This window comes from Austrofundulus limnaeus, unplaced genomic scaffold (assembly GCF_001266775.1).
Source record: "Austrofundulus limnaeus strain Quisiro unplaced genomic scaffold, Austrofundulus_limnaeus-1.0 Scaffold743, whole genome shotgun sequence".
Classification (NCBI taxonomy): Eukaryota; Metazoa; Chordata; class Actinopteri; order Cyprinodontiformes; family Rivulidae; genus Austrofundulus; species Austrofundulus limnaeus.
The window spans coordinates 43,072-56,911 of NW_013953145.1; the positions used below are offsets into that span (position 1 = coordinate 43,072).

Here is a 13,840-nt window from a genome sequence, read left to right on the forward strand (position 1 = left end):
TGAGAGTGTTGCCCTTTATTTATTCTGTTRTTCTTCTGTTAAGCACAAGGCCTGGCTTTAGAAATAACTGTGCAAAGAAACAAAAAGACAGTTCACTCTCCCATTTGAACAAGAGTTAAAATCTTTGTACAAAAAACACTAGTTGACTTGTTTTCTTACGCAATTATAAGCAACGTACAGTGGTTTGCAAAAGTATTCATACCCCTTGAACTTTTCCATATTTTGTCACATTACAACCACAAATATATTTCACTGGAATTTAATGTGAAAGNTATCAAATACAGTTGCAGATACAGCTATATTTTAATTTGCACTTTCTAAAAAATTTTGTGTAGTTTTTTTAAAACATTTTATCAAAAAGCTGTTGTTACTGTTATTGTTTGTAACTAATATGTAAAGCAGCTTCTGGTTCTACCATGCAAAAGTTTAAAAAGGCTTTATTTTCATTTGCTCTTTAACAATTTTATTTTTACAGTTTTTTATATTTGGAACATTTACATTAAATATTTTTGAATGTATTTATTTTATGATCACAATTTTATTTATTGAATTGTCTATTTTTGTTGTTTATGTTAAAAAATATTTTTGTGCTGATAAGCCTCAGTGGTCTGTTGATTGACTGCTGTATTTGTTCAAATAAGTTATGGGCAGGTTACAATATAAAAATGTCATAATCCTGTCTTGTGGTTATTTGACAGGAGTTTTACTTATAAACTGTAAGTGTATTTTATTTAGGTATAATGCAAATACAGTACAGATTAAACCAAGATTTAGAATAATTATCATTTTGATCTGTATGGTAATATCTAACTGGGCCTCGTGCCACTTTATGTTCAACAAATTGGGCCCCGAGGTCAAAAAGTTTAAGAACCCCTGGTTTAGAGAACCTTTTCATGATATGCTAATTTTCTGAAATGTGGATTTTTGGTTTTTCTTTACTTTTTTGCCAAAATCATCAATATTAAAACAATAAAAGGCTTGAACTACTTCAGTTGGTGTGCAATGAATCTAAAACATATGAAAGTTTAATGTGTATCAGTACATTACAGAAAACAATGAACTTTGTCACAATATGCTAATTTTTTGAGAAGAACCTGTATGTGTGTAGGTGCAGCCCAGCCAGTACCAAATTGACATGGCAGCAAATAAAGATTAAATCTAAAACATAGTAAAATCAGGAATAAGCTCCACATGTTCAACTTTTAACAACTGAATCACATAATTAGCTAACTAAATTTAACACATGAACTTATTGTTAGTAAATATTTCATGTTCAGTGTTATTTACCATTGCCTGTAGATGTTTGATGGGTAACTGTCAACTCAACCAGAGCCTGGCAGCTAAAACTTCAGATTTTGTTAGTAAAGGTTTTAAAGAACTAAAGTCAGTCCCCGGGTACTGCTGTACTGTGGCTGTTATTAGATGTTTTTAGCCATGTTGGATCTGCTCTGAAATATTAAGAGATTATTTAAATATTATACAAGTTATTTAAACATTATAAAAGTATAATTCAAATTGGTCTTCTGTTCTGAACTTGACTTTCTGACCTTTTGTTAAGTAGAAAAAGAGGAAGTTACGAAGAAGCTTGCTCTGTTCAGAAGTTAACCTTTGGGAAAGAGGAAACTTCCTACGTCTTAGCTGTTGAAACAATGAAAAGTGTGTAAGACTTGGCCTCAATTTGGAGTTGTTTTGTTCAGCTGCATACACGCTCGGGAGATACAAACCCCACACCCTAATTACACAATATTGAGTCACACACGACTAATACAGCTGTTTTGCTTGCGGATTGTTTGTGTGAGATCAAAGTTTTGTAAAAACAAAATTGGTCATATGCAGGTTTGAAATATCTCACTTCATCACTATAATGAAAGGAGTTCTGCAGAGTGAAGTTCAATAAATAAAATATTTAATACACGTATGTATGATGTGTTTATCATTTTAGTTTTCCCTAGATTTGGTTCAGTTGTGTATTTCCATGCTTACTATTGGAACTTTAAATGTGTGAGACTGTTGCTTATATTTCACCCTACAATTCTGTGCCTTTGTTACAATATGTGCCCTTTTTATTTTTGAGCGCCTGCCCCTTTAGTGGTCTCCGCATGGCCCTGATCCTACCTCAGTTCTTTCACCAAAGTTAGACCTTACAGCGGGTAAAATAAGTATTGAACACGTCACCATTTTTCTCAGTAAATATATTACTAGAGGTGCTAATGACATGAAATTTTCACCAGATGTCKGTAAYAACCYAAGTGATCCATACATACAAAGAAATCAAACCATAAATGTCCAGAAATGAAGTTATTTGTAATAATGTGGAATGGCAAATGGAAAAAGTATTGAACACACTTACTGAAATTTATCTAATACTTTGTACAAAAGCCTTTGTTGTCAATGACAGCTTCAAGACGCCTCCTGTATGGAGAAACTAGTGGCATGCATTGCTCAGGTGTGATTTTGGCCCATTCTTCCACACAAACAGTCTTCAAATCTTGAAGGTTTCGTGGACCTCTTCTATGAACTCTGATCTTTAGTTCTTTCCATAGATTTTCTGTTGGATTCAGGTCAGGTGATTGGCTGGGCCATTCCAGCAGCTTTAGTTTCTTTCTCTGAAACCAACTGAGAGTTTCCTTGGCTTTGTGTTTGGGCTCATTGTCTTGCTGAAATGTCCAGCCACGTTTCATCTTCATCATCCTGGTAGATGGAAGCAGATTTTTATCAAGAATGTCTCTGTACATTTTTCCACTCATCCTTCCTTCAATTATTTGAAGTTTGCCAGTACCATATGCTGAAAAACAGCCCCACACCATGATGTTCCCACCTCCTAACTTCACTGTTGGTATGGTGTTTTTGGGCTGATGTGCAGTGCCATTTGACCTCCAAATATGATGTGTATTCTGGCATCCAAACAGTTCAATGTTGGTCTCATCTGACCAGACTATATTCTCCCAGTATTACACAGGCTTGTCTAAATGTTGTGCAGCAAACTTTAAAGGAGCTTCAACATGCTGTTTCTTCAGCAGTGGAGTCTTGCGTGGTGAGCGTGCATACAGGCCATGGTGGTTCAGTGCATTACTTATTGTTTTCTTTGAAACAAACGTACCTGCTRATTCCAGGTCTTTCTGAAGCTCTCCACAAGTGGTCCTTGGCTCTTGGACAACTCTTCTGATAATTCTTTTCACTCCTCTGTCAGAAATCTTGTGAGGAGCACCTGGTCGTGGTCGGTTTATGGTGAAATAATGTTCTTTCCACTTCTGAATTATGGCCCCAACAGTGCTCACTGGAACCTCCAGAAGTTTAGACATTCTTCTGTAACCGATGCCATCATTATGCTTTGCAACAATAAGGTTGTGAAGGTCTTGAGAGAGCTCTTTACTTTTACCCATCATCAGATGGTTCTTGTGTGATACCTGGCCATCATTTGGGACTGAACCAGCTGATATTAACTTGCACTGACAAGGGGCAGGCTTGCTTTCTAATTACTGAGAGAGTTCAGCTGGTGTCTTGGCTTTCCATGCCTTTTTACACCTCCCTTTCTTCATGTGTTCAACACTTTTCCCCTGTGCCATTCCACATTATTACAAATAACTTCATTTCTGGACATTTATGGTTTGATTTCTTTGTATGTATGGATCACTTGGGTTGTTACCAACATCTGGTGAAAATTTCATGTCATTAGCACCTCTAGTAATATATTTACTGAGAAAAATGGTGATGTGTTCAATACTTATTTTACCCGCTGTATGTCCTTTCTTAACAAGATTGTTTTTCTGAAGTTAGATGCATCTTCTGTAACTTGAACCATAAGTGTAATGAACAATGATGAACATACTTAAACTATCAGAACATTTGCAAGGAGAATAAATTAAATGAACTCAATGACCAGTCATGATTTTGGGCTCAAGGACATTTAAACAGACTCTAATTAGAAAAACTTCAAGATGGATCCAGCTTCGGTTGCTGCACAGTAAAATTTTGCAGATCAGAAAAAATAAAATATAAACATAACTGAAAATCATATCAAACATTTAAAGGCCAACTGCAAAAAGTAATGTTTACTCTAAGAGTACATTAAATCTTGGTAAACATTTCCCAACAGGTCTTGTGATGACATTTATGAATCAAGAGGCGTAGACAGCACAGCGTGATATGATTGGATAATTATGTCATTAAAAAGCCAGGTTCCAGACATTGTTCAGGAAAATTTGAGATTTTGGGTAAGCATCTTAATTTTCAATTTTACTCAGTTTAACTTTTCATCATCTCATTGGTCTTAAACTATTAAATTAGTCTTTGCTTTTTAAAATAAGGTCATCTTTTCCTGCTTCAACATGCACTGAAAATACTTCTAATACTTGTTTGTTAATGTTTGTTTTGTCAGTTTTAACCAGAAAAATGAAACACTCAATATTCCTTCATTTGCTGCTCTTTTTTGCCAGCGTACTCAGCTCTCAGTTACCGTAAGTATACTGCAAAAACATGTGTACTTTTGTGARAAGTAGAAACCTTTTATAGTAAAAAACATTTACTACAGCTTCTTCATAAAATAGTTAAAATTTTAGTTTTTGCTATTATTAGAAATCATTGGGAGAAAATGAATGGATGTTTGGGAAATTTGAATTTTMTAGCTTTGTGGACTAAAAGTACCATAATAAACCTTCTGTTTAAAATGTGGCTTTTACACAGACCACTAGAGGGACACACTTACCACAGCTGTTTTAMATACACTGTGGTTTGAAAGTTGAAGAACCATGATTATAAGTACTGAAACACAATCGATTGGTACTTTGGGGGAATAATATTCCTGCATCAATATAGTGCCTATGATTATTGTTAAGCACGTACATGTTTTCACAGCTCATGGATGTTAGGTTATTTAGCTGAAATTGCTTGTGGTCATTAAAAGCAGCATTGGTATCTGTTTGTGTTAGAACATAAATGTAAATAGTATTTTTCACAAAGTGTGAGGCTGACACTGAGCAAATCGGTGTCGTTATTTTGCTTCCTTGAGTTCAAAGATTTGATTGTGGAAAAACCTTGATTATACTGTACTAGCAATTGTATATACGATAAAATAACAGCAGTTGAGACAGAGTACTACCAAAAACATTTCAATGAAATTACAATAGGATAACTTGCACATATGAATTTTGTGCAATGACAAAATGAATAAAATAAAATAATACAATCCTATTTTCTCCTTACAGAAAACGTGGCTCTGCRTGGCAAAGCCACTCAGTCTCACCTCTACAGCGGAGAATGGAGTGCTTTCTCCATTGCCTCCAATGCTATCGATGGAAACAGAGATCCTRTCTTTGCCCATGGATCCTGCACCCACACTGAAACACAGCTCAACCCCTGGTGGAGAGTGGATCTACTAGACCGTTATTTAATCGACCGCATCGTCATCACCAACWGAGGAGACTGTTGTGATGAGAGGATCAGTGGGGCACAGATTCACATTGGCGACTCCTTAAAAGACAACGGCACTGCAAACAAACTGTAAGTTTGATTTTTCTAAACATAAGATGATCTCAATCTGAGACTGTGCCATGAAATTACTTTAAAAGTGGTTAATAAAATTATTCTTTTATTTTAGGGCTGCAACAATTTCTTCAATTCCAGCCGGTGGCTCTCAGACCATACATTTTTTCTGGACAGTGGAGGGGCGTTATGTGGTTGYTGTAAATCCAGGTTCAAACAAAATTCTAACACTCTGTGAAGTGGAGGTCTATGGTTACCTTGCCCCAACTGGTGAGTCCTGACTTTGATTTAATCAATTCCAGCGTATCCTGTTGGTATGTGGTGAAAAAATAAAATAATAAAAAAATAACTTTTCAATCACATCAGGGCCTGTAAGTGCAAAAAAAATCCCATCTAAAAGCGGAGTCTAAAAGTCAGTTGGACTGAACGCTGCACTCAGACCCCTAGTGGTCCTCTGGAGAGGTCTAAACTTTGCAGGAGAACAAGAGTGATTCTTGGACTTAGAATTTTGATAACTTGCTTTTATACTTACCGTAAGAAAAATGGTAGGAGTAAATCTTAGAAATTTTCTGCACTTTCGTCTAAAATTCCACTCTAAAAAGTTTAATACGGGCCCAGATGGAGAGACTTCACCCTGAACAAAGTCTCTGCAGAGGGAGAAAGAACACATATCCAAGGTGCTGCATTTCAACTGTAATCATCAAGCCAAGTCAAATATTTGTCATTTCACAATATCTGGTACACAATGAGACAAAACAACAATCTCCTGGGACCATGGTGCTATAAACAGAGGACAGAACATGACATCATAACTAATCATACAGCTGAACATAAACAGAAATTAAAATAAACTTAGGAAGAAGCTTAAACTAAAACAAAAGCTAACTAAGCGGTGTTTGCTGAAGATGTGCTGGACAGAGGAGATAGAGACCAGGATGATCTCTTCTTCACAACGGGCTGTAAGGACATTTAATCTGAGGCAGTGCAGGATCAGTACCGGGAAGTGATGCAGCTGCTGAGGATCCTCTATAGTTCTGTAGGACAGTGAAAATGGGTGGCGGGTGTTGGTACTCTTCTCAATCTCTGCAGGAAGTTGAGACATAGTTGGGCCTTTTTAGTAATGGAGCCGGTGTTGAGAGATCATGTGAGGTTCTCTGCGATGTGAACACCAAGTAAATTGGTAATCTCCACCAACGAGCTGTAGATAGTCACAGTGATCACAATGTTGCCTCACAAAGTCAACAACMATCTCTTTTGTTTTGTCAACATTCAGTGATGAATTGTTGGTTCTGCACCAGTCTGTTAGACGTTGTATCTCCTCTCTGTATGCTGTCTCATCTTTACCACTGATCAGACCCACTACGGTTGTATCATCAGCAAAGGTGATGATGTGGTTGGAGCYGTGGACCGCTGCACAGTCGTGGGACATCAGATTAAACAGCAGTGGGCTGAGCACACAGCCCTGAGGGACTCCTGTGTTCAGTATGATGGAGCTGGAGGTGTTCTTACCCATTCTAACTGACTGGAGTCTCCCCAAAACATCCCAGAACTCATTTAAACTTATTGTTTCTACTATACTGTATATGAGAGATACAGTATTTTTTATTCACCTGTATCACCAAAATTCAGAGTTTTCAGTTTTTGCCAAATTCGGACAGAGATGCACATTCTGAGATATTTTCACTCAAGCTTTTCTGAAGCTTCAGGAATAGTAAACTGTGATTTTTTTATTTTATTTTTGTAGGAAAACTAAAGAATAACAATTAAATAACATTAAGGATGCTTCAATGCTTTTGTGTTGGCTGTCCTAATAATCTGTTAGTACTGCATTACTGGAATGAACAGAACATGAAAAATAGTTTGTATTTCAGTGTTTTAACATACAAAAATCTGAGCCCTCATTGTGTTGCTGCTATTCATACCAAACCTGACACAAAGTAATTTCTTTCTCTGACAGGTGAGCATCGCTCCTCCAGGTTGTACTGAAGAATTTCAGTGTGAAATATCGTCACACTGAGGGTAATTTGATGACTTAAATAAAAAAAAATCAACCAAACCGTGTGTGAGTGTCTGTTTCTTTTTTTATTCTGTTATTCTTCTGCTAAGCACAAGGCCTGGTTTAAGAAATAAATGTGCAAAGAAATAAGACAGTCCACTTTCTCGTTTGACCAATAGTTAAAATCTTTGTACAAAAACATTTATAGTTGACTTGTTTTCTTACGCAATTATATAAAAAAATACATAAATTGTACGTTTACATGTTTACTGTCCAAAAAAATTATATTTTCAGTGGCATCTGTAAATTTTAAAAATGAACACTAGAACAAGGCAGTTTTTGCTCCACTATAACAAATTCAATTTGACTCATTTTAAAGCTATAACTTTAAAGTCAAACTAAAATTCAAGTTATTTTGAGTCTAAGCTGACATAAATGTCTGGAAACATGTGCAACATGAAAACGCTTGTTAATTTTGATAACAAATTATAAGACATTTAACCATAATTTATCATTTGAATCTGTTGAATGAGGCTGATAACACTTGGACAAAACAACAACTTTCACTGCTACAAACAGTTTGGACTGGCTTTTACAGAAATCACAAATTTATGCTTCAAACAAAACCAAACAAAAATAAAAATAAAAAGACAACAYCTCATTAATGTGCTCAAATATCCTGAAAATGCAGCTTTATAACAAGACTTCCTTTGGCAACAAACAAAACAAATCAAGAAGCACAATAAAAACCTTTTAAAGGCTGAAKGTCAGTATTTTACAAAACAAGTTTATAAAAGAGTTGTAAGAGGGCAGTTTGAGGAAATATTTACATTTGTTAACTATATCTGACTATAAAAGACTTCCACATAACAAAAGAACTAAGAAGAGACTTCTTGTGTCAAAGTAAGCTTAAAATCTTCTTGACTAAATTCAGTCGAGACACCAACACTGTATGATATGTATCAGATTTAAAAGTCTCCAAACACAAAGACTAAGACATCCTAAAATCTTGAAGTTGCACAAAAATGACACAAATAAATTATAAAAAAATATTGTACTACTGAAAAATCCTCTCAGAGCTCAACACTGCATAACAATAGAGGAAATTAACTTCTGTCAAGCTTGTAAAGGTATTGCTTCACAGTATGTGGACATCACTCACAAACTTCACTTCTGAAGGGACAAGAATTAAAAACAGCAAACTGTAAACTTATAAAGGTGTTTTGGTAACAGAACCAATGAAACAAGCTACAGTAAACCAAGCGATATGGCACCTTTTGGTTTTCTCTTGGACACCAGCAGGAGAATAATTACAACACTGTCTGGATGCAAAAATAACGACCAGTAAGCAACAAATCCGGAGCTGTGAAGTCAGAGCCTCGGTTTACTAATGGCATATCCTGTTTGCCATGTTTACCTACATTTATCCACTTGATGAATTGTTGAGTTTTCAGAAATAAGCAGAATAGAAGTGTGTGACCACTAAAACAAATACACAACAAGAAATGTTGGCTAAAACAAATTTGATGGCATTCGATCAGTCCAACAATGTTATCTAAGATCTTTGGAGGTTTTGGGAACTTTGAGAACTTTGTAAATGTCATTGGAAAAGACTGTGGTGAAGTATGGTCGTGAGTTCCTGGACATGTGGGTGCAGAAGGGAATTTTACCAACATTTTCAGGGTCCTCAATGTCCCAAATCTCTGGCATGCTGCACCCAGGCCTGAAAAGCAGAGAGGAAGGAGAATGCAACATTAAAAGAAAACATCTCTGCATTCTGCCTCATTGTGATTAGACATAAGTGACGGTGAGGTTACCTGGTTCGCCTGGTGCACCAAGAATCCTCCAGGATAAAGAAGTCCACCCCTAACTTCATCAGGTTCCTCTTCACTGTTTCTCCAGACATGCGGCTGTACATCGAGTAGACCAGCTTGGTTCTCTCTCTGTGAAGAATAACAGAAACTGAATTACTGCTCCCCTGATCTACCATCACTATGTAATCATCTCTACTTATTCTAATGGTTCTAACTTAGTCACTACGCCTGTTAACTCCTGGTCCTACTCCTGCTTTCCTTATGGTTTGTTTAGTTTTCAAGGACATGTTCCTGTAATTTGTGTTGTATTTTTGCTGCAATATCAGCTTTTTAATTAGGGTTAAAGGAGACGTATCAAGCTCCTTTTTCACATTTAAATCCATTCGTTAGCATCGGAGAGGATAGCAACTAGCATGCCTAGGCTGCTCACCTACTTTATTAGACACAAAACTTTTTTAAATAGAGAATCTTCTCTATAAACTAAACTTTCTCTAAAAAGTCCCAACTTGATCGTTCTGGCTTTTCTCATAAAGAGAAAGAGAAAAAACACCACAGTCGACTACAAGGGCAAACGCAGCCGCTAATTCAGGTGGTAACTAAAGCTGTCTGCTTCACAGTAAAATGTTTTTTTGTTTAATATTTAAGCTTGGCGTCATGTTGAACAGTAAATTCTGTGTAAGGAACACCTGTCAGTGCATGGAGCTTAAAAAGTTTGTGTCTAATGAAATAGGTGGGCAGCCTAGGCATGCTAGTTGCTAGCCTCTCCAATGCTAACCCCAGCTTATCCATGCTAGTCACTAGCCTCTCCAGTGCTAATGCCAGCTTATCCATGCAAGTCGCTAGCCTCTCCAATGCTAATGCCAGCTTATCCATGCTAGTCGCTAGCCTCTCCAATGCTAATGCCAGCTTATCCATGGTAGTCACTAGCCTCTCCAATGCTAACCCCAGCTTATGTTTGCTAGTCACTAGCCTCTCCAATGCTAACCCCAGCTTATGTATGCTAGTCACTAGCCTCTCCAATGCTAACCCCAGCTTATGTATGCTAGTCACTAGCCGCTCCAATGCTAACCCCAGCTTATGTATGCTAGTCGCCAGCCTCTCCAATGCTAACGCCAGCTTATCCGTGCTAGTTGCTAGCCTCCCCGATGCTAACGCAAATGAATAGTCTCCTTCTCTTTTGCTAGCGCTGGCCTCTCCGTTACCTTAGGAGTACATATAAATAAAGCCTCCTGCTACAAGGATGTAGCAACCGCTGGTTGCATAATATTCTTTATATTCTTAATGCTGTATTTCGGCCCTCATACCGCGCTATACATCTGTGCATCGTGTGAAAAGACTATAACAGATCAATTAACCTGAGACCAGCATCCTCGTAGTGGGGGTGGTTGACGATTGGTCGACCAGTAGAAAGCTTCACGCTGGCCATGGTGGGCATGGCTCCTGCAAAAACAGAGTCTGCACCAATCCCACCCAAAACAAAAATCAGAAGATGGAATGAGATTGTTGAGTAGATTTATGAACATTGCAAGTTTTCAGACTATAAACATTTGTTAAGTACAAACAACATAAAGTAAAACACAAATAATCACAAACTATTGAAAATATTTTAACAGTAGAAAAAAAAGCCTCAAAATATTTGTTTTTCTGACCATCCAAATACAATAAATCCATAATAAAAGTTCTTGTTATTGAAGGCACTCACCTGTACGAGTGTTCTCCTGGATCCAGTCCAGCAGCTCCTCCTGTGGCAGGTTGCTGAACTCACCGATGATTGCCCACTGCGCCTGCAGGTTGGCCACCCCCTGTACGGCCATCATGGCCAAGACTACAACAACTACGGCCTGGTGCTTGACCTTCTCGCCGATCCACCCAAACAACTGACAAGAACATGGAGGGAGAACGTTCCATCACTTTAATACACAATGTCTGTGCATGCAAACCAGGAGGAGAAAAAGGAAAATAATTATTCAAACAAACAGATTTAGTTGAGCTGTGATGAGAGACAGACCTGTCGGGAGCAGATCAGTGAYGCGATGATGCACATGTGGGGCGTTAAGAAGAGCTTCAGGCGCATGATCAGGATGGCCAGCAGGGCAAAGGCAATGAGCTGTAAGCTGTGGTAAACCAGCTGCAGAGGAACAAATTCAAAGAGAGAAAACTGTGGTTAAACGGACATTCCCTATTTTATAGCATTTAATCAATAATTTACTATGGCTTTATGTGGAAAAAGTTCAACATTTGATTTGTAACACTGTTTAAGTTTCTGATAGCTCAGTCATGCTGACATGAAAACATGCTTCTGATCACTTTAAGGCCACTTAATTTGAAGCAAGATTGCTTTTAATTAAATATAAAATAATCAAAATTATTAGCTTTTTATTATGACTTCTAAAAGATGCTTAATTCTACAGATGCAGGTCTACTTTTCAATTTAAAGTGTCTGTGACATGCTTATCCTTCAGATGCAAAACGTCAAAGAAAACTTTGTTCTATTTAAGAAACTTGGCATAACACACATTATTTTGCACATTTGGACACATAACTGGCCTATTTTCTTTTGAACTTGGCTCGGCAAAAGGGAAACAGGAAGTGACGTCAAAGGGGAAAAAACTCACTGGTTTTTGTTTATTGAAACATTACGATTTGAACTCTGACTCTTTTTTGTTTCTGTCTGAGAAGTCTAAAACCTAACATGTTTAGAAAAAATGGGACATAGTAGAAAAGACCAAAAAAGATCAATCTGAATAGAATGAAGAGATGATTCTTATATGAGCAGATTTAAACATAAAGGATGTGAAACTCATTCTCACCTCTCCTTTCGCAGCTATTTCAGAGCTGCAACACAGGCAGACAAAGAGACATCATCTCATTTGCCCTCAAGATACAGTCATTTATTAGAAAGACAAAAATATTATTCAAAGAACTACTTTCTTTTAAAATATATCCTACATATTGTTTTTACTTGACTGAAAAAAAAAAAACAATAATAAAACTAAAAAAAGGTGAGTGAGGAAGCCTCACCCTRCAGCTTCATCCTCATCTTCAGTCTTTACAGATGTTTTTGCTCCTTGTCTCAGATACCGGAGGATATCCTGAACGGTCTGAAGGAGACAGATAACATAAAATGCACCAAACGTTTTTTTTTTAAATGCCATGGTTCCAGCATCGAATAACATATTTCTGTGTAAGAAAATCTCCCCGACAGCCTGCTRATGTACTGCCTACTGAGCTCTTCCAAATCAATTTATGCATTCTGAGCTTAGCGTGCGGAAGGCATAATGAGATTAAACTATATAAAGCATTTCCTTAAATATTTTTCTTTCCTCAAAATGCTTTGTTGTACAGAAGTCGGGCAGAATGCTTTTCTAGCTTCTCCTAATAGTTTAGAGAAACAAATTTAGCCCCTCCTGAGCAGAGCAAACAAAGCTCATGCAAATTTAATTGAGCTAAAAACAGCACGGGGTTCTTTTCCCCGGTAGCTCAGAGAGAAGAAAACCTAAAAAGATTTGATTATCAGCTTCGTCTGGTTGCTGCAGAAAAACATTCAATACCCAGAAATGATTTTATCTTATGTTTGACAGCTTGTTGTATGAGAAGGTTTATCCCAACACCTTCTGACCGCCTCTGGACTTCTTTTTCTGTCCTCACAAAATAAGCTATAGAATAAAATGATATACTTCTATACTTTGAAACSTGAAGATTTAAGACTTTAACACTGTAAGTGTGAATTTCAGGTCATTTCTAGATTTCTGCAGAGCGTGCAGCACATCTTACATAATAGATCTCTACTTGTGTGTAGCTCTGCAGTTAGAGCCTCCTCCACCCACTAACAAGTCCTCGTTGGCAGCAAGAATTTAGGCTTTTGYTACCAACAACAGAGATTCAAGACACAGATCTTAAAACAAATTTGTTATGCAATTTTGTGAGTATTACAACGTAAAAATGACTAAATGTTGCACATGTAAAGACCCATTTATTAAATTTGGGTCAACACCAGTGACAAGTGGAAAAAGCGATAAGTTTAAAAGCTGAACAGGCTGCAGTCACTCACTTGTTTTAATCACTTTAAAGACCACTTCATGATCAAACTGCAAGTGTTCCTACTTTATTGTAAGMCCTGGTAAATATAATTATATAGGTCGACAAGAACAAAAGACAGCTAGAGCTTTAAAAGTGCCAATTTGTCCAGACACTCACAGCGAAAACATTAATCAATGTCTTTTTTTTCTACAATAAGACTGCACAACTTTTTCCACATTTTGCACGCAAACGGACTCACCCTGCCGGTAATAAGAGCAACCACCAGCAAATTGATGGGAAGTAGTAATGTTTTCAGGTAACGAACAGGTGTCTGAGGAAGAGACAAAGACACGAGATAATGATAGAAAAATGATAAAAACCTGACGTCTATTAAGAAAAATAAAAACATTTATTCCAACAGTGTTTCTTTCATAACTGATTCAGTTGATAAAAGTACAAATTTGATGCAAGTAACTGAAAAATAGATTGATTAAAAGCAAAAAGCTTTTGAAATAAGAAACAAGAATAA

The 13,840-nt window shown here is 36.9% G+C and overlaps 1 protein-coding gene across 1 annotated transcript in view; it reads right to left on the reverse strand.

Annotated features, from left to right (window-relative positions):
• Positions 1–7,544: 7,544 nt before the first annotated feature.
• Positions 7,545–13,840, reverse strand: part of dpy19l1l (dpy-19-like 1, like (H. sapiens)) — a 33,887-nt gene continuing 27,591 nt past the window's right edge. Inside the window, exons 15-22 of the mRNA XM_014028301.1 lie at positions 13,571–13,642; positions 12,313–12,392; positions 12,102–12,126; positions 11,300–11,419; positions 10,994–11,168; positions 10,647–10,746; positions 9,295–9,420; positions 7,545–9,200 (exon numbers count right to left, since the gene is read on the reverse strand). Coding sequence (XP_013883755.1) covers positions 9,029–9,200; positions 9,295–9,420; positions 10,647–10,746; positions 10,994–11,168; positions 11,300–11,419; positions 12,102–12,126; positions 12,313–12,392; positions 13,571–13,642 — 870 coding nt within the window. The 3' untranslated portion in view covers positions 7,545–9,028. The remainder of the gene's footprint in view (positions 9,201–9,294; positions 9,421–10,646; positions 10,747–10,993; positions 11,169–11,299; positions 11,420–12,101; positions 12,127–12,312; positions 12,393–13,570; positions 13,643–13,840) is intronic.